At 49.9% G+C, this 18,370-nt stretch overlaps 9 protein-coding genes across 9 annotated transcripts; 5 read left to right on the top strand and 4 right to left on the bottom strand.

Moving 5' to 3' along the window:
• Positions 1 to 56: 56 nt before the first annotated feature.
• Positions 57 to 1,802, bottom strand: N7533_006839 (MYB DNA-binding domain protein; the record flags this gene model as incomplete). Its single annotated transcript, XM_057103489.1, has 2 exons — positions 57 to 1,681; positions 1,751 to 1,802. The coding sequence occupies 2 exons, from the start codon at positions 1,800 to 1,802 to the stop codon at positions 57 to 59; spliced, it is 1,677 nt and encodes a 558-aa protein (XP_056958446.1).
• A 1,111-nt stretch (positions 1,803 to 2,913) lies between these two features.
• Positions 2,914 to 3,741, bottom strand: N7533_006838 (exosome non-catalytic core subunit RRP40; the record flags this gene model as incomplete). The annotated part of the gene is made up of 1 exon (XM_057103488.1): positions 2,914 to 3,741. One exon carries the CDS (start codon positions 3,739 to 3,741, stop codon positions 2,914 to 2,916), a length of 828 nt encoding a protein of 275 aa, XP_056958445.1.
• A 569-nt stretch (positions 3,742 to 4,310) lies between these two features.
• Positions 4,311 to 6,180, top strand: N7533_006837 (ribosome-associated complex protein SSZ1; the record flags this gene model as incomplete). The annotated part of the gene is made up of 4 exons (XM_057103487.1): positions 4,311 to 4,409; positions 4,468 to 4,504; positions 4,563 to 5,461; positions 5,518 to 6,180. 4 exons carry the CDS (start codon positions 4,311 to 4,313, stop codon positions 6,178 to 6,180), a joined length of 1,698 nt encoding a protein of 565 aa, XP_056958444.1.
• An 887-nt stretch (positions 6,181 to 7,067) lies between these two features.
• On the bottom strand, positions 7,068 to 8,032 carry N7533_006836 (SUR7/PalI family protein; the record flags this gene model as incomplete). The annotated part of the gene is made up of 4 exons (XM_057103486.1): positions 7,068 to 7,335; positions 7,396 to 7,578; positions 7,642 to 7,939; positions 8,020 to 8,032. The coding sequence occupies 4 exons, from the start codon at positions 8,030 to 8,032 to the stop codon at positions 7,068 to 7,070; spliced, it is 762 nt and encodes a 253-aa protein (XP_056958443.1).
• Positions 8,033 to 8,671: 639 nt separating this feature from the next.
• N7533_006835 (uncharacterized protein) lies at positions 8,672 to 9,902 on the top strand (the record flags this gene model as incomplete). Its single annotated transcript, XM_057103485.1, has 4 exons — positions 8,672 to 8,797; positions 8,884 to 9,069; positions 9,140 to 9,442; positions 9,522 to 9,902. 4 exons carry the CDS (start codon positions 8,672 to 8,674, stop codon positions 9,900 to 9,902), a joined length of 996 nt encoding a protein of 331 aa, XP_056958442.1.
• Positions 9,903 to 10,473: 571 nt separating this feature from the next.
• Positions 10,474 to 12,961, top strand: N7533_006834 (tRNA methyltransferase RSM22; the record flags this gene model as incomplete). The annotated part of the gene is made up of 2 exons (XM_057103484.1): positions 10,474 to 11,575; positions 11,598 to 12,961. The coding sequence occupies 2 exons, from the start codon at positions 10,474 to 10,476 to the stop codon at positions 12,959 to 12,961; spliced, it is 2,466 nt and encodes an 821-aa protein (XP_056958441.1).
• Positions 12,962 to 15,329: 2,368 nt separating this feature from the next.
• On the bottom strand, positions 15,330 to 15,919 carry N7533_006833 (DASH complex subunit SPC19; the record flags this gene model as incomplete). The annotated part of the gene is made up of 2 exons (XM_057103483.1): positions 15,330 to 15,722; positions 15,788 to 15,919. The coding sequence occupies 2 exons, from the start codon at positions 15,917 to 15,919 to the stop codon at positions 15,330 to 15,332; spliced, it is 525 nt and encodes a 174-aa protein (XP_056958440.1).
• A 256-nt stretch (positions 15,920 to 16,175) lies between these two features.
• Positions 16,176 to 16,713, top strand: N7533_006832 (F1F0 ATP synthase subunit i; the record flags this gene model as incomplete). Its single annotated transcript, XM_057103482.1, has 4 exons — positions 16,176 to 16,212; positions 16,299 to 16,328; positions 16,468 to 16,518; positions 16,652 to 16,713. 4 exons carry the CDS (start codon positions 16,176 to 16,178, stop codon positions 16,711 to 16,713), a joined length of 180 nt encoding a protein of 59 aa, XP_056958439.1.
• Positions 16,714 to 17,406: 693 nt separating this feature from the next.
• Positions 17,407 to 17,923, top strand: N7533_006831 (mitochondrial 37S ribosomal protein uS14m; the record flags this gene model as incomplete). Its single annotated transcript, XM_057103481.1, has 3 exons — positions 17,407 to 17,525; positions 17,626 to 17,797; positions 17,861 to 17,923. 3 exons carry the CDS (start codon positions 17,407 to 17,409, stop codon positions 17,921 to 17,923), a joined length of 354 nt encoding a protein of 117 aa, XP_056958438.1.
• Between the last annotated feature and the right edge of the window lie 447 nt (positions 17,924 to 18,370).

Raw genomic sequence — 18,370 nt, 5'->3', positions numbered from 1 at the left:
AATCACTGCACTATTCACAAATTCCACAGACCATTCTTCATTGGTAACATATTGCATCATACTTCCTGTTTGATTCGGCTGTGATCCTCAAGATGAGACATATTGGAGTCATTGTCAGAGCCGGCCTGCGACTGGACTGGAGATGCTTGCTTGTATTGAGTGTGCTCATTGATGTCGGCCTTGATGACTGCAGATGTCCTCTTTCCCTTCAATGACTTCCTGCGTGTCTTTTCCTGCTTGCGTTGCTCTTTTGCTTCCGCTAAAGTGAGCCCCTCGGCCTCTGCAAGGTCATTTATTTCCCTCGCCTTCTTCTGCTTCTTTTCTTGCTTCTCGGATGCTGGCTCAGATCGTTGAGTGGCGGGAGAAGAATGTTCGTCTTCGTCATCCTCGGACAAAGAAGCCTCTTCCTCAACCAGCTGTTGATTTGGAGATTCGCTGAGGTCACCGGATACAGACTGCGATCTTGGATCTGCTTCGGGAGCGGACACGGTTGTAGCTCCAGTTTGCTTAGCAGTTTGTGCTGACTCATTTCCCTCGTCTTCACTATCCTCTTCCTCGACGTATACCTTGCTCTTTTGAGTGCCAGGACTTTTACTCTCCCTTGGATTAAAGACAGCATTCGGGTCGGAAGTAGCCCGTCTTTCTAAAACGTCCCTCCGAATTTTACGCCATTTGTCGGCGCATTGCTGGCGGGACCGAGAGTTTTTCATTTGATCACTGATCTTGCCCCACGGGAATATTTTATCGTCCATTTCATACACATCAGAAGACATGCCTAGCTGCTGGGAGCTTTCGCCGACCAGTAACACGTATCGAAGCAGGTCTCGCAGTTCCTGTTCACTCCACGGTCCACGTTGCATAGTCTTGCGGTGCTCAAGGCGATTCTTCCACCGTTGTGTCACATCATCGGAAGTGCGGCCGAGGATCCTGGCGATAAAAGCGTATTTTGGTCCATGCTTAGCCCGCAACATGATGAGGTCTTCGTCCTGTTCCGCAGTCCACTCATGTGGTTTCTGATCGGAGTCCTGGAAATGTCTGCGCAGGAACCGATAGACCGATCGACGGTCTCTATTCGGCATAAGTTCGTAGATGGCAGACCAGAACTCGGCTTTGGTACAGATATCGGTAGGACAGGGAAAGTCTTCACCTTCGCGTTGGGAATGCTGCACAATCGCGTCGAATGTCGAGGCTTCAACTCCGTTAAGATTGCAAAAGTCGACCTTGTATTTCTCCACGGCTTGAATTTCGCTCTCTTCAAATATACCGATTTTTTTCCCAGCTTTACCGGTACTTATTCGCGCCTTTCGGGGCTTCTTTCCTTGGGTTGGAGTGCCGTCGAGCTCCGGATGGGGTGTCTCTGCAGGCGCTGAAGCGGCAGAGTCATCTACACGGACACCGTTCAGTTGTGCGAGGGTGGGCTTTTGATCCACTTCCGGTTCACCGATAAGAACCGTGCCATTTGCGCGGTCATCTCGGTCATGATGCTTGTTCTTCTTGCTTTTCCGGCCAGGCTCAGACTCGCGCTTTCGCTTCGAAGAGGACTTGGCGCCATTTTTTGAGGCTGGGTCGGAGGAATCTTTGCTCTTGTTCTTATTCTTATTCTTGCTCTTCTCCTTGTGCGCCTTCTTGGGCTTCGATTTATCGTCGGTCGTTGCGACTTGCGCGTCTAGCGATCGGGCGTCTAGGAGCAGTCAGAATCAACATCGCGCAATATAATGAGTGTGAGCACGTCGCATATGCACGAGCTTACCAAGGACGTCTGAATTGGAGTTTTCGGGCTGGAGCAAGCTTGGTCGAGCCATCTTTTTTTTCGCGGTCAAAAAAAACGGAGTGGAGTGCAGCAATCTACTTTGCCTTTATAAATTTTGCAGAATCCCTCGCCGCCTGCGACACCGCCCCGTACCTGAAACCGCATTCCGGAAATTTGACCAGCAGAAAAAAAGAAGGTTGCCTCTGGCTCCATGTGATATCTAGATTGTGAATTATGGAGAAAATTATAGAGTATTGACTGTATTGTTAGAATCTATACTTATCTATTCAAATTAGCAGGCTGATTCTCGACTCAATGATTCAAGTTGAATAATGAACAGGCTTTATGAAACAAAGATTGGTTGATTAGTACTAGTAGTATAAAGGGCACCCCGGGGCCTGGGAAGGCGGAAGATATAGCGGTGTACCTAGGTATGCACTGACGTACCAAGGCCATCCAGCCATCTCCAGCGCTGCATGTGCGGACTCCAGTATCCATTCCAAAAGGTTCATGGATGGATTGGGGAAAGGAGGCACAACAAGTTCTTGAAGCATAGAGCCCTAGGAACCTGGGACTGGCTGAATTCATGAGAATCTCACCCGCGGGGAAATTGTAGGATTAGTACTAGTATAGGCCTGAGTCGATTACCTAGGTATTTGTTCGAGTCAACTTCAATTTCTTCTAACTGTTCAACATATTTTCTACTAGTAAGTGGAAGTAATAAATTCAAGGTTGCAGAAGCGCTCGGACAAAATCATTCATGGCTCGTATAAAAGCTACGTAATGCACCGTGAGCTGCCCGGCAGATTCTCCTGCCACTTGCATATAGCTGCGGTTCGAACCTCCAAGTTGGAATGCTCTCAATGTCATCATTTGACCTGGTTCAATGTATGTGTCGAAATCTTATTTTGACAATGGACACATTCGGGGATTATCGCAAAGCTCAGGGTAGACTGCAAGAGGCCAATGATCTCCAGAACGGCGGGAATATTCCAGCTTTGCTTCTTGGTCGCAAGTCGGCGAGTTTTCGATTGCCGCTGTTTTCCAATGGATACTGGGCCGGTGATGGTATGGAAAGCGGTGCCAGGACCGCAATATTTCGAGCCCAACGTAAGGAAGAGACGTCATCCGTTCCCTTGTCGATGGACGCCACCTGTGGGCTATCAGGAAATAAGCTTCATCTCCCGAAGAATCCTAGTGACTAATTTCTTCTGGTCCATCGCATTCAAGTCTTTGTCGTCGGTAGTCTGAAGGCATCGTCCGACCGCGATAGTAGATTTGATCGCATTTTCACCCGCTGCCGAGCAGTCAATCCAGACTTTTCCATTACGACCAACGGCGATCTCAAAGCCACCGAGGCTTTCTAATTTCTTCCCAAGCTCAGCAAGAACGACAAGCCCATCGATGGCATCACCATGGTCCGCCGAGGAGGAGCTCGCACGAATTAAACGCGCTGAGAATCCCGTGGAGATATCAAAGACCATGCCACCTGTAAGAGGACCGAGACCACCTGGCTCGGCCTTACCGGTCGCCGGGTTGACACAGGTGATTTCGACTTCGGCACCTGCGCCAACACCCACTGACGAAACTCGCGCGTACACCAGATCACCACCCTTCAACATGGGCCGGGTCTTCTTGGTGGCGCCTTCGAAGGAGAGTTGGCCTAATAGAGCTTGTGCTGTGTGTGGGGTCACAATGCAATGGAAGTAATCGATGCTCGAGTGGTGAACCTGTGCGATGACAAGGTCATTGGTCGTAGGAATGTATCGGCGGTTGGAGAAGGATTGAAGAGAGACAGTATTTCGCTTAGCATCGGTCGCCAGGATGCCAGCTTGGGTTGCTGTGAGAATATGGTTCGATGCTGCTGGCTTCGCTGAGGGCTGCGACAGAAGACGAACACCAGATCCTAGCTTGAGAGGATTGGATTTGGTGGATGGGAGGTGGCTGCTGGGCACCTCGTCACCGGGGAGTAGGATGAGGGGTGTAGACATGGCGCAAATAGCCGTTAAAAAAGGCTTCAGGTCCGTTGGAAATTGACGACTGGAGTGTTGAAGTGATCAGGATGTTCTTGAGGTTGGGATTGCCCTAAGCGCGCGAAAGAAAACGTATCGCTTATCAGCACGTGATCTGCATTGCCGGCGCGGTAACCTTTATTAGAGACCACCCTGGGATCTACCCTGGATTTAGAAACTATATGATTACAAGGATCAAGAAGGTAATTATGTTTTCTTCATCTCGAAGATCAAGATCGAAGTCTCAAGTATGTCTAGAACAAAGAAGTAGGATATCAACAATTCGATAATAACATGTGAGGGTTGGAAATTCCTATGGTAACCTTAAAAATCGACGACTGTGGTTGGTTGTACCGCCACACTGGTATCGATAAGCACCAGCCACGCTTCCGCCGAAAATCTTCAAATTTTTCGATTTGGCTTCCCCCGCTATTAAGACATTCACCCCTTCGTCGGACACTCCCCCCGACTATTCTCCTTCACACACTGTGTCGTGGAAGCTCTTTTTTTTTCTTTTCTAATAACGAATTTTCTCTTTCACATTAAAAATGGGTGACGCAGCCAACGGTGTCGACGCTCAGGCGGAGCGCTTTGCTATCGGTATCTCCTTTGGTAACTCTTACAGTTCAATTGCTCGCATTTCTGCTGTACGTCGCATCCATCGATCTCTGATCAAGACCAATCACTGATGTTTGAATTATGTAGGATGGCAAGGCTGAGGTCATCGCTAACGAGGAGGGTGGTATGTTTTCTTGTCCCCCGCATGTCTACACCGAATCATTTCAAACTGACTCTGTTAGACCGTCAAATCCCTTCCGTTCTTTCCTACATCGAGGGCGAGGAGTACCACGGTACCCAGGCCAAGGCTCAGCTCATTCGCAACTCCGGCAACACCGTCGCATACTTCCGGGATTTCCTGGGCAAGGACTTCAAGTCTATCGACCCGACCCCATGCCACGCCTCTGCCCACCCCCAGCAGAGCGAGTCGACCATCGCTTTCTCCATCCGTGACACCCCCAGCGAGACCCCTAACTCTGCTACCGTTTCTGAGATCACCACCCGCCACCTTCGTCGCCTCAAGCAGTCCGCTACTGACTTCCTGGGCAAGGAGGTCAACGCGGCCGTTATCACCGTCCCCACCAACTTCGCCGATGCTCAGCGTGAGGCTCTCGTCGCCTCCGCCAAGGCTGCCGGCATTGATGTTCTCCAACTCATCCACGAGCCCGTTGCTGCTGTCATGGCCTACGATGCTCGCCCCGAGGCCACTGTTACCGACAAGCTGACTGTTGTGGCCGACCTGGGCGGTACCCGCTCTGATGTTGCCGTTGTTGCCTGCCGCGGTGGCATCTACACCATTCTGGCCACTGCCCACGACTATGAGCTGGGTGGTGCCTCTCTGGACCAGATCATCATCGACCACTTCGCCAAGGAGTTCCTGAAGAAGCACCAGATCGACCCCCGTGAAGATGCTCGTGGTCTGGCTAAGCTCAAGCTGGAGGGTGAGGCCACCCGCAAGGCTCTCAGCCTGAGCACCAACGCTCAGCTCAGCGTCGAGTCCCTCGCCAACGGCATTGACTTCGGCTCCACCGTTAACCGCACCCGCTTCGAGCTGCTCTCCGGCAAGGTCTTCGCTCAGTTCACCGGTCTGATTGAGCAGGTCGTTAAGAAGGCCGATCTCGATGTTCTGGACATTGATGAGGTATGTGAAATTGAAAAAATGTCCCAGGATATTAGTTGATATTAATCATATGTTAGGTCATCTTCTCCGGTGGTGCTTCCCACACCCCCAAGATCGCCCAGCTTGCTCGCAACATCTTCCCCGAGAAGACCGCCATCTTGGCTCCCTCCACCCTCATCTCGGCCATCAACCCCTCCGAGCTGGCTGCCCGTGGTGCCGCCTTCCAGGCCTCTCTAGTCCAGGAGTTTGACCACGAGGACATTGAGCAGTCCATTCACCCCATGGTCACTGTTACTCCCCACCTGAGCAAGGCCATCGGCGTTGAGTTCACCTCTAGCACCGACACCACCTTCCAGCCCCTTCTCAATGCTGAGACCGCCTTGCCTGCCCGCCGCATTGCTCAGTACGTTGCCCCCAAGGAGGGTGGCGATGTCCTTGTCCGCGTGTGCGAGGGTGCCCGTGACATCAAGGTCACCAAGCCCGAGCCCAAGGCTAAGGAGGAGAAGCCCGCTGACGACGAGGACTCCGACTTCTCTGATGAGGATGAGGAGGAGGAGGATATCCGTGAGATCGTCTGGAAGACCGAGAAGCCCGTTGCCGAGCTCGCCGTTAAGGGTGTCAAGGCTGGCGCCAAGATTGAGGTCATGGTCCACGTCAACCCCGATCTGGGTCTTCAGATCGCCGTGCGCGAGGTCGGTGGCTCTACTGCCGTCCGTGGTGCCATCAACGGCTCCGCTTAAATGAAATTTTTACCTCTTAAAAAAACCGATCTCTTTATGGTGTGATGATGCATGCATGACTGATAGAGGCTGTGCTTTTGTTTCTCCTTTTTCCCCTTTTGTCTACCCTTCATTATCTTTTTGGAGTCATCTATTTCTTCGAGTTTTGCAAATATCTATAGACTCACAACTGGAAGTAACCAATTAAGATATTTTCCACATGTTCAATTATTTGATCCATGGTCCATAACTCCCGATTTCCAGCCTTTGTCACCCCGAGGACTCGATGACGAACACCCTCGGGTTCCTAGATTGTTTCCAAACTTCTCTGATTTTTTTGTCTACGCTATGACGAAACTTTTGTTTCGGCAGTAGGTCTTGCCGAGTAGAAATGCTGATATAATGAGGTCAAATAGAAATTATATTACAACTAGATTAGATAGATAGAGCGGACATCGGACTCCAGTAAGCCGGGAAACAATTGTAACATGAGCTCGTCAACAATTCATTGACCCAAAAAAGAAAATCAAGTTGGCAGCGTCATACCATAAAGGCATGCGGCATCGATAGGCAGGTGTGACAGTAACGATCGTAGATTTTCGTAACAGCATAAAAGAGCGTGAGGATGAAAGGGTGGTGGTCCTTCATTCAGGAATCTAAAGATCCCTGATGCATATCGTAAACAAGGCGAAGATAAGGCGAGAGGCAGAGAATCAGCACTCCAAGAGATATCAACGCAGTGGAAAATCGTGTACGGTGAGAATGAGAAGCCAGGACGTTGAATAAATCGAGGGCATCAACGCGTGCTTGATGGTCAGGTAAGTCGCTTCTTTGCAACAAACGAAGCGACTTTTTATAAGCGACGAGACGAGATCCTGCAACGCTGGCTTGGGGGTGTGCATATCCATCTAAGCGGCGCCAGTGGCGTAGGATTCCTTTTCCTTCTTTTGGCTTCGCACACTGTTGGATCGGGCAGAGTTGAAGAACCCGCGACGGCGCTCCTTGCGCCCACTGTAGCCATCGTCCTTTCGACCAACCGCACCGCCGAGGCAGTACATCAGACACGAGAGAAACAGACAGGCACTTGCAGTCCACATGAAAGCGAAAGCCTTGACCCCGAGCTTGGAACTCTGACCATTGCTGCTGAATCCGTCCCGGGCCTGCACGTAGACAGCCCTAAATACAGTGTTAGCATTGAAGATTGAAATCCTAGTGTCCAGGTAATTAAAAACATACGTCATGAGGCAAGTAGTGATGACCTGGAAGGTCAACGCGATCCAGGCGACAAATCCGGAGAGATAGCTGCCAATACGAGTGCACATGGCCAGGAAGCCAGTGAAAAGAGAAACCACGGCGAAGAACAGGCCTATGATTATGAAGGGGAACATGAAGCGGGTCATCAGGAAGTAGTGATTTGTACTAGAGGGGTCATAGATTGTTAGTGGAAAATCTCACTATAGGAGAGCCGTTCAGTTCACCTACCCAATGAATTGCGAAGGCACGTTATCTGTGGTGTCAAAGTTGCGGTGGCTTGGAGGGTCGAATGGGAAGGCTGGGTGCGAACTACCACAGTCATTCTTACCCCCATCTGTCACCCCGCATAGATTCCAGAATGTCCAGCGCGAGAGAGCCGGTGCGCCTGGGATATTGCCCGTCTCGGCTTGAAGGAAGTACACTTCATTGAGCGGAGTGGTGTTGCGTGTGCCCGCCAGTAGTGTAAGGAAGATTAATAGAATCGAGCCGGCCATAAAGAACAGGCCCAAGAAGCCCAACGACGCTCCTGTATATCAAAGTCAATTAGTTTACGAGGAAGCTTTTAGGAAAATATAGATTATTGATCGGGAGGCTGGTCACACGTACTGCTAAGGCCCATCGTGATCAATAACTGGATGAGAGACTTTGGAACTTGAGGGATATAGTTTTGCCTTTTCTTTTTTCCCCTTTGTCGGTGTGCGCGATAGCTTCAAAATTGGCGCCCAGAGGAGTTGTTTAGATGCCTGAAGTACCAATGGATTGCGATGAGGTGATGTTGCTGTGGGAAGGTCGAGGATTAAGGAAGGAGATAATCCAAGGAGAAGAAATGGAAGCTCGAGAGTAGAAAAGTACTGAAAGACGAGTCAAACAGCCGGCGTATCCGGGCTGAACCTTCTCCCCTCAACCTGATATAAGGACAGCTCCGCTCATAGATCAAAATTCGTGAGGATCATCGACGTCATGCTTGCACCTGATCGGCTAGCTGTTCTGGGTTAGCGTGCACTCTAACCCGACGCTAGTCCCCGCCGTGGTTAGCTTCCCTTCGTCCATGACGAGCATTGGCTCGGTCACCTCACCAACTCGCGCCCACCGACGTTACAGCTCCCCTCTGGACGCCCCCATGGTGCAGCTGCAAGCCCCATCAGTGACGTGGATCAAAACTCTTCTGCCTTGCCCTTACTCGTGCCGAAATCTTGGTCCTGTGTGAGGTTGTCTTCACGTTGCTTCCTCCATTACTGCCTTACCGCACCGCACCGCCATGGCGACTTGGGCATACCCCCCCACTGCCGCCCGACCGGTTGAACCGAGAGGCGGATTCCGCATTGGTACGTTGAAGAAAGTGGCCCCCTCTGAAACCTGTGGCGATCTACAGCTCTCGGCCCTGGTTGGCCCTGGCAAAATCAAAGAATGATCGCCTCAAGGATCAGGCCATCCTGGTGGAGCTGTTGGCCAACTTCCTCATTTTTTTAGGCTCGAGAGCTTCAATGGCTTCTGCAATCGCTACAGGAGTCGCTTGCCTCTTTGAAGGAAGGTCTCCAAGAGTGCGCCACTCTCCTCGCGCCCCAGGAACCAGGGTCAACCCTAGTCCTCTCCTCGGTACGATCTGAAAATGTCAAGGGCTTCGTGACGCGGGTTGGGACAAAGCTAGTCAAAGGAGTATGTTCATATTATCACCTAAGTGCCGATTTAACCTATACAATACTAACTATACTCTTCTATCAAACAGGACGTTCAGCTCCGATTACAATCATTACCCCCTCCACGCGGCTCCCCTAGCACCCGCCTGATCCTCTCGCAGTCCACCGAGGCTCCCGATTTGGCACTGCAACAGCTCGTGTCGGTCCGAAACCTAGTCAATCAGAGCTTGGATATTGTTGACGTGAGCACATACACGGGGGATCCCCACGATGCAGGGTTTATCTTCAGCCAGCTGCATCTCTTGCATGAAACCATCAGCGAGGCGCGGCAGATGCTAAAGGGCGACGGGGACGTGCGGGGCAACTGGTGGGAAACCAGTGTCTCTGATAATGTAGGATTATCTCTTCCTCGATATATGCTAGATTGCATACCCTGAGAAATATCCAGCTAATGCATTTCCGACACGGCAGATGTTTGACACACCTCCTCCATCCAACCTGTCATTTCACCTCTCTATTGCAGACTCTGCACTAGTTCTTTTGGTCCGTACACTTGAAAGCAATACCGTAGCGCAAGCTCCATCGGCATTCGCCTCAGACATATCTCTAACCGGATTTTCCCTGCGCGATCGACTGTTTGGCAGTAAACAACGGGCACATGATGAAGCAGGCGATGTGTTCATGTGGAAAGGTGACGAGGTTCATGTCCGAGAAAAAGTACGAGTTGAAAGTCAGGATCCCAGCCTCATGTCGGTCATGGCCAAATTGACGGCTCTAGAACATGAGGTGATGCGCTGGGTCAGCGCATTGCGGGTGCTCATGGGCAACGATGACACGGAGAGCGAAGTCTAAGAAATCAAATTATAGATACCCAGAAACACCGCAGGTCATTGCCTTATCTATCAAATCCGAACCTTACCCGGTTCATATTTGTAATATCAAGCACGATTAAGTGAAGCACTATATGAATAGTAAAAACCTACCGATCGATTACCCCATCTCTCTCGTCTCCTCAAGCAAGTGAGGATCCCAAAAAGTTCCAACGAATCTCCTGTTGTGAAACTGTTACTACTACTAATATCACCCCAATTAGGGTTGCTCAGTACCTTGATGCCTCCATTTTCCCAAGAAGTTCCACGCATTTTCTGTCTGATTGGTGATGAACATATATATTGACTTCTTGACTGATACCTATTGTTCTTTCTCCATTGTGAATGGAAAATTATTCAAACCAATAACCTATTTAACTACTAGAGTACTAAGTGGAGTCAACCCAATCCATCTGGATTTGTTGGCCGCTTGCCTGTCCAATCAACAGTGCGCAGTTTGTGATGGCTTGGCATCGATTTTCTGGAGCTTCCGCCCGGCTCGGAATTTATTTCTCCTTCCCATCTCTAGTCAACCCCAAGTCTAATCCAGCAAGATGTTGTCTGGCTCTTCAGCATCTAGAGCCAGTCACCCGCATGCGCGGTATCTGCTGCGCCCGCTGGTCTCGGGACCAGCCGTATCGCGACCATCCGGCGAAGCTGCAGGTTTGATCGCGCTGCAGCAGAAACGAAGCTTTGCGCAAAGAAAGTTGCCACCGAATGCACCTATGCACCTCCCATACCCAAAGAAGCGACATAGTTTTTCTCTCGTCCAATCGATATCTGGGCATCGGCTTTCGTCTTCCATGGCCACACCCCAACCCGAGTCGATAGAACCCGGCGGCACCGAAGCAATCAATGCCCTGATCGAGCGCATCAACGAAAATGAGGACCAGATGGCGCAACTTATGGATGAGCTGGACTTGATGGAAGGCGCAGACAACGCCGATGGACTCGAGGAGCCCCTTGCCCTCGGCGGAGAGGAATACACTCTCGAGTCTTGGGTGCAGATGGTCCGTCAGCAGTGTGGAGATGATGTCCCCGACGGCGCTTTGAATGACGAGGAACTCCGGCTGTATATATCGCTGTACGGAGAGCCAAACATCCAGCGATTGGCAGACGAGGGCATCCCGGAAGACGAGAAAGACCCTGATCAATTGTTCCGCGAGGATGGACAGGGCGGCTGGGAGGAAATCGAGTTTGAGCAATCAGCGGAAGCTCACGATGATACTCCAGTTGTGTACGATATGGATGCGAGCCCGGAACTGGACGAAACGGCCGCCATGCGGCGAACACGAGAAGTGGCTGAACAATTGGGCGGCGAGATTATGATGGAACAATTTGTGAATGAGGCAGTCCCAGACTCTGCTCCACGATCCCATCCCATGACTCGCGAGGGGAAATTTGAGACAGAGCCCGGCACAATCAATCTGCCGAAGAAGACTGTGACGGGTCCCATCTCCATAATTCTTTCGGAGTTTTCCAATAAGCATATCGCCGATACTGCTCATCGCCTGTTCGGTGGTCCAGGCCTGCCTAATTCGACTACAACACCTCCCCCACGAGCACAATTACCCCAACTTCCCATTCCTATCAGTGCATCACAGCATCACATGGGAGAAATGGAAGCCAACGCCTATCTGGCGGCCTTATACCCCGGTATATACGCTTCAGTACTCAGTGTTCTTGTGGAAGTTCGAAAGCGTCTCAGGAACTGATTGGATCCGTAAACTTATTTCTCAAGATGGTGGTCCAAATGTTCTTGATGCTAGTGGCGGTGGTGCAGGCATCTTAGCCTGGAGGGATATAATTAGCGCAGAGTATCAGCTTATGGTTCCCGATCACCCCGAGGATGCACCCGTTCCATACGGTCGCTCGACTGTATTGACCGGATCTGACGCACTTCGTCTGCGTGCCAGTGCGATACTTGATAACACGACTTTCCTCCCCCGGCTACCGGACTATCTTCATGTACGTGAGAAGCCGACATTGGACGATTCGCGTGCTGCTCCCAAGCGAAAGCAGTACGATGTCATCATTGCGCCGCATTCTCTTCTTGGATTCGAAGAGGAGTACCAACGAAAGGAGTATGTAGAGAATTTATGGCAACTCCTCAACCCGGATGGAGGTGTTCTCGTTCTGCTTGAGAAGGGACGCCAGAAGGGTTTTGAATGCATCGCCGGCGCGCGTGAAATGCTACTCAAGCGCCACATTGCAAGCCCCAATTCAACTGAGTATGAGAACTTCCTCGACTCTCCTGACAGCAGTCGGACCGTCAAGAAGGAATCTGGTATGATTGTTGCACCCTGCACCAATCACTCGACGTGCCCGATGCACAACTCTGCGGGGCCCACAAAGGGTCGCAAAGACTATTGCCATTTTGAGCAGCGATACATCCGACCCCCATTCTTGCAACGCATAATGGGAGCCAGAGACCGCAACCACGAGGATATCAAATTCAGCTATATTGCCGTGCAAAGGGGCCAGGACTTGCGGCAACAACAAAATATCCAGCAGAATGCTGAGGTGACCGATGCGGCGTTCGAGGGATTTGAGCATCTTGATGAACCAACCAGTCCCTTCCATCCGCTTTCACTGCCTCGCGCGGTTTACCCGCCGTTGAAACGTCGAGGCCATGTCATTTTTGACCTCTGCACACCAGCCGGAAAGATCGAGCGCTGGACCGTACCCCGATCTTACAGTCGTCAGGCGTATCGCGATGCGCGCAAGTCGAACTGGGGTGATTTATGGGCACTTGGTGCGAAAACTCGCATCCCCCGTAAATTGAACCTGGGCGAGAAACATGGCGAAGGCAAGAAGGAGCGTCTAGCTCGTCGGGCTGCAGATAAAGCTGCTTCTCAGGAGGTGGATGAGGAAGGAGACCTGGAGCGTGATGAGGAAGATGATGAAGAAGACTACCCCTCGGATATCCCCGATATCCCCAAGCGGAAGAAGGGGCAGAATATCCCAAGCTGGAAGAAGCATAATGATAAGAAGAAGCTTCGACAGGCATACAAGCGCCGTGCGGCCGCTGAGGACGCATAGTAAGCATGTTGCGAGACTGTATTTTCTTTAACCAGGCCAGCAGAAGGACATGGCATTGGCTGGCGTTCATAATTGACTTTAGATCATGGATTGTGATCTTGTAACATTACTAAACAAACACCATAGGGCGGTCACTGACGATGGAGTCAGGGTTTCTGTACAATATTTGATGATCTTCACACCAGACTACTACTGCAAATAATGTTTCTTCACTCAAGACAAAGTGTAATCTCGTTCTAGACCCACTACTACCTAGGTAACTCGCAGTGTTAATAATAACTTTCCAACCCTTCAGCCCATCATGATGGAAGTGCTACGTACTACCTAGGTAGTGATTTAGGCTCTTACTGGATATGCCTACTAGTAATTTCCATATCTGAAAAAATATACCTGAAGGTACGAGTCTCAGGGTCGCGCGGTCAACTTACAAGGTTGGATTTGCATCGAAGACGAAACAGCGGTCACGGTTTGGAATCTGAATAATTCTGGTATATCTTGATAAAAAAAAAGAGAAAATTCCATAGTACAATTTGAAACGAAACTAAATAGATTTTGTGTAAATCAGAGAACCTTGGAACATGAACAGGAATTTCGAGGAACTTAGGGATTGATAGGCCATAATACCATATCGGGGTTATACCTATCTATTACACGTCGAGCAGGAAACCCTCTGCATCAACCATTCTAGAATAGAATTAGAGTGATACCTAAGTCAGCAAATCAACTCAGCAAATATGTGGCCTGTCTCAAAGGCTGTGTAACAGATCGGACATGCCAATTGATTATCTGGGTAGTCTGCAGTCAGCGAGACATGGCCCAGCGTTCTCCATCCGATTTGGAGGCTTCGTGATGCCTCGATACTTGGAGAGCTGGGCGTACTATTTAACTGCGTATCTGAGTCACCCCGGTCGATATCTGCCACTACATACTGTTGATCGATAAATTCAGTCAGCATTTCCTGTTGGTACTCGGCAATTTGACCTCGACTTGCGTGATTCCATTCAACGATACTCATCTCCAACCTTATAAGAAAAAGCCGAGAATCCATGTACATTGTCGACTGCATGGTGGCGTGCTCTTCTGATAGCACTGTCCGGGCACTGGCTGAGCGTAAAAAGTTATTGGTGTTCATGTAAATCAAATAGAGTAATGCATGAGTGGGAGGATACTCTATCCACATGATTTCAGAGTCAGTGTCTCCAAGAGACCAATTCCAACGAACCAGGGTCTCATGGTCAATCTCATTTAGCAGGTCTTCTTGTTCAAGAACTAAATACTCATCCCTATTGATATGATCCAAGATGAAATCCTGATGATGTCGGTCCTGTTCATGGATTGCTCGTTTCTATTGTATGATAGCTATTTGGATTCGGTAAAGAAAGCTGCGAGTATCTTCCCTTGTAGGCCGATCCAGCTGTACCAGTATACTACTATTAGGCTGGAGAAGTCTCTGTATATCTTCGCAGAAGCCCAGAGCCAGCACGGAATCTGGATGCAAGCCCATGATGAAACCTTGGAATTCTGATGTGATATCAAGGCGGAACGTAATCAATCCATGGATCATAAAGCGAGTGGAACTGAATATCTATGATGAATAATTTGATACTGTTCAGAGTCTTTCGGATGAAAATAGAACGATACGAGTGATAGAGATACTATATTTATTCGTGTTCTGCGTATTGGATAACAGAAGTAGACGAGAGCAAGTTCTTTGTCTGCCATCTTTCTAGATTGTAAGAATTTCCCAACAATGATCTAAGCACAATGTCATTCAAACACAAAATCATATGGATCCAGATGCCAACACATTCAGGGCCGTTTGAAAGGGCATTGTTGCATTGTTCAACGCTCATTAAAGAGAACAATCGAGCGGCGACATCAAATGCTGCTTCAATGCCTAGAGGATGTGCCGCTAGCGGAGACGATTATTCTAGAGCTGATAGGATCCACAGTTCCGAGACAGCGAGCTGGAAAAGTGCCATCTATCAATGGTGCGCAATAGACCAGATACCGGAATGTATGCTCAGATTGGTTGTTCAATCAAGCTGACAGGGTCTGAGTTGCAACACACTGCATAAGCTGCACGGACTTGAAGTATGGGCTGATCCCCAAAAATGCGAGCTTGAAGATTTTGAGTAAGATTGGAGAATAGGGCACAGTGCCTCTCCTCTCAGAAGAAAAAAACAGTAAGATGTTTTCATGCCCGCTCTTCAATCTAGACACGCGGGCCAAATTCGTTGAACAAAGTTCCCGAGATGGCGGTCCGGCCTTTAGCGACTAAAGGGAAATCTTGCAAATCCTAAGAATAGATTCCAGCTCTGTCGTTTTTCTCGCAGGTGACGGGGTGCGGGTCGATCATGTCTCATCGTCATTGTACGGCCATGCTCTTTCTCAATTGGCGCTCACGCTGTTTGCTTTGCAACTCAAGTCGGTCGACAGCATACTTGAGACGTTCTTTTTTCTGTACGAGTCTGCGCAGCTCTGCTGCTTTGGAAGCAGCATTGCCCGCACCCGCCAGCTGACCCCGCGCACTGGTGGTACTTTTGTTCTGATTCCGGGTTGCCGAAGATCGACCTTCAGATTTTGAAGAAAGACGACCCTCTTGCAGGTCACATTTAGCTTTCAATCCTTCTTCGCGGCGTGATAATCTTTCAACGTGGTTCGACGCCAAGGAGAGAAGGTGGGCAATGCTAGGGGTGATTTCGTCAAGCAGAGACTGCTGAGCTTCACGGAGAGTCGGTTCTGGGAGGAGCTCGAAATGCTATAATTGAGGCTCGTTAGTCACGAATGTATCATATTAGAAGCGCGTATCTCTATTTCTCATACCCGTGTTGTTTGGAGGACTTTGCACAAGCGGGGAAAATCATTGACGCCTGAGTCCAAGGTTGTGATCGAATTGTCGAGAAGTTGGAGAGACGACTGTAGTGATGTGACCGATGCGGCAAGTGAGGAAGCCATGATGCACGATCACGATATCGACGAGGAACAGGAGTCAATAATTGCAGCCAGCTGTGACGTGCATTGTTTATGATTATGATTATGAGGGGAAACAGACTCGGGTTAGATCGGTAAAGCAGCCACGGGACCATACCAGAAACGGAATGGTGCGGACCGGGCAAACTCCCGCCAAACCTCACATCTCCTCTTCCTCCTGCACCACCTTAACCTCCCCCGCGAACACCGAATCCACCTCGCATTCGCACCGCCTGTCAATATGTCTCTCCTTGGAAAGAAGTTCCCCGGTCTTCTGGGTAAGTGATTGCACAAAACAGCCACGCCATGTCGCCGAGCAGCGCTGTGAGAGTGCAAGACCAAAGACTAACACACCCATTTATAGGCAAGCCCATGACTCCCTTCTTCGCCGCCGGTACGCTACCCATCTGTTCTTCGTCCATGCCTTAATGATTCGGATCTGAATTGCAACTCAACATTCGATCCCTGACTTTGACCGATGAACCCGCCCGTGAACCTCGTGAACCCTGTGCTCTAACAAGACTCCTTTCTAGGTGCCATCGTCCTGTACGGCGTCAACTCCCTGCAGAACGTTCTCTCCAACAGTAAGTGAACCCATGATTCTTCGAATATTTGTTCGGCTTTGATCGGATGGCCGCGCATGGGGACCTTTCTCGACTGTTATACTCGGATAGCGTGCGGTCCAGCAAAACCCTTTACTTACCATCGAATCAACAGCTGCCGAGTTCAAGAACGACCCTCGCAACCCCAACGCCAAGTCTGGTAACGCCGGTCACTAAATTATCGACCGATGATGAAGCGCTGTGAGAAGCCACCCCGAGTGGCGTGAGTCGGGAGCGAATCGAGCCGATGCGACGAGTAAGGCGAATGAAGATATATTTGGACCTCGGTCGCAGATCGCACTTGTTGTTTTTAAGTTCGCGGGCAGTTTGCCCTTCTGTCCAAGCAAATAGAAGATACCCTGCTGGGTGACTTGGATCAATTCACAAGCTGTACCACTATTGCATTGCGTCTGTCGAGTGCCAACTCCTTGAGTAGGATTCTTGGTTTAACTGTTTACTGCTATTCTTCGGAATCTTCTGAGGCTGGTTTGATTGAATCACTGGTATTCGGACCTTTGTAGGTTGGGAATGTAGTCTTATGTCCGCCCACAATCTTCACATCTCCAGGGCTTAGGCTGTTAAAAGCAGGTCAACGCCAACCATCAACTATACAGAAACCTCGGGGCCTGGGATATATGCTCATATTTTTTGTAAAAATTTACGCATCTGTCCTCTGTAGCTCGAGACTCAAGGGCTAAATGCTGTACCTTTCTCTAGTCGAATAACTTCCGGTCCGTCGGCGTGGAAATCCTGATGGTACGCTAATCCCGATCAGGTAACCGTATCTTTTTGCCAACCGCGCCGCTTCGAAAGGGACTCTACCGTACTTTTCCAGATCGCCTGTCCTTTCTCCGACGAATAGCCGCCAAAATGTCGAAAATGGCGTCCATGTTCCGCCCTAAGAAGCTTGATCTCTCTGGCTTTGTCAACACCCGTTTGATCCGTGACCACAACAAGCGCAATGCTGTTGAACAGACCGAGCCTGAACGGTAAGCCACTCCGCGCATGGCTGGAGGCTTGCTCTCTTCCCAGAGGCCTTTCAAGGAAACCGATTAGTTCACAGTTGCTAACATATCTGGTACTTTCTAGCCAAGCGCTCCGCTACCTGATCCGCAACACCAGCCTTCCCCAGCGAGTCCGCGCCCAGGCCCAGCTCCAGCTCTCCCAGATGCACGCCTACACCCGCCCGACCCAGATCAAGAACCGCTGTGTGGCCTCAGGAACTGCGCGTGCTGTCTTCCGTGATTTCAGAATCAATCGAGTGAGTAGTTGCCGGAATGGATGGTGTTGATCTATCAGCGTGACTAACCCAGACGTTTTACAGTTCCAATTCCGTATGCAGGCGCTTGCGGGTGAGCTTCCAGGAGTCAAGAAGGCCAGTTGGTAAGCTGGAGATGAGTGGAAGAACAATGTCAATATGAAAATTTTAGGTTGGCCGGGCTGTGCCATGGCGTTTTCGTCGCTTCATTTAGAGCCTGTATAGTATGCACCATTAAATATTTATTTTCTCTCTCTTTTCACTTCATTGGAGATATTGCATCTCTACCTATCATTTTTAAAGCTGCTACTTTAATATGACAGCATCTTCTCTCTTTATCCTTATAGGGGGCAGTTTGCTCTCATTTATAGCTGCCAACGCCAACGCCAACGCCAACGCCAACGCCAACGCCAACGCCATTGAGGAAGGAGCGGCTGCTTTGTGTCCTTGCCTTCCACCATGAACATCCTCTCTGCTTCGTCTTCTTCTTCTTCTTCTTCTTCTTCTTCTTCTTCTTCTTCTTCTTCTTCTTCTTCTTCTTCTTCTTCTTCTTCTTCTTCTTCTTCTTCTTCTTCT

This window comes from Penicillium manginii (assembly GCF_028828005.1).
Source record: "Penicillium manginii strain IBT 31320 chromosome Unknown utg000005l:1.0-5665137.0:1.0-5668048.0, whole genome shotgun sequence".
Taxonomy (NCBI): domain Eukaryota; kingdom Fungi; phylum Ascomycota; class Eurotiomycetes; order Eurotiales; family Aspergillaceae; genus Penicillium; species Penicillium manginii.
This window is presented reverse-complemented; position numbering and strand designations above follow the sequence as displayed.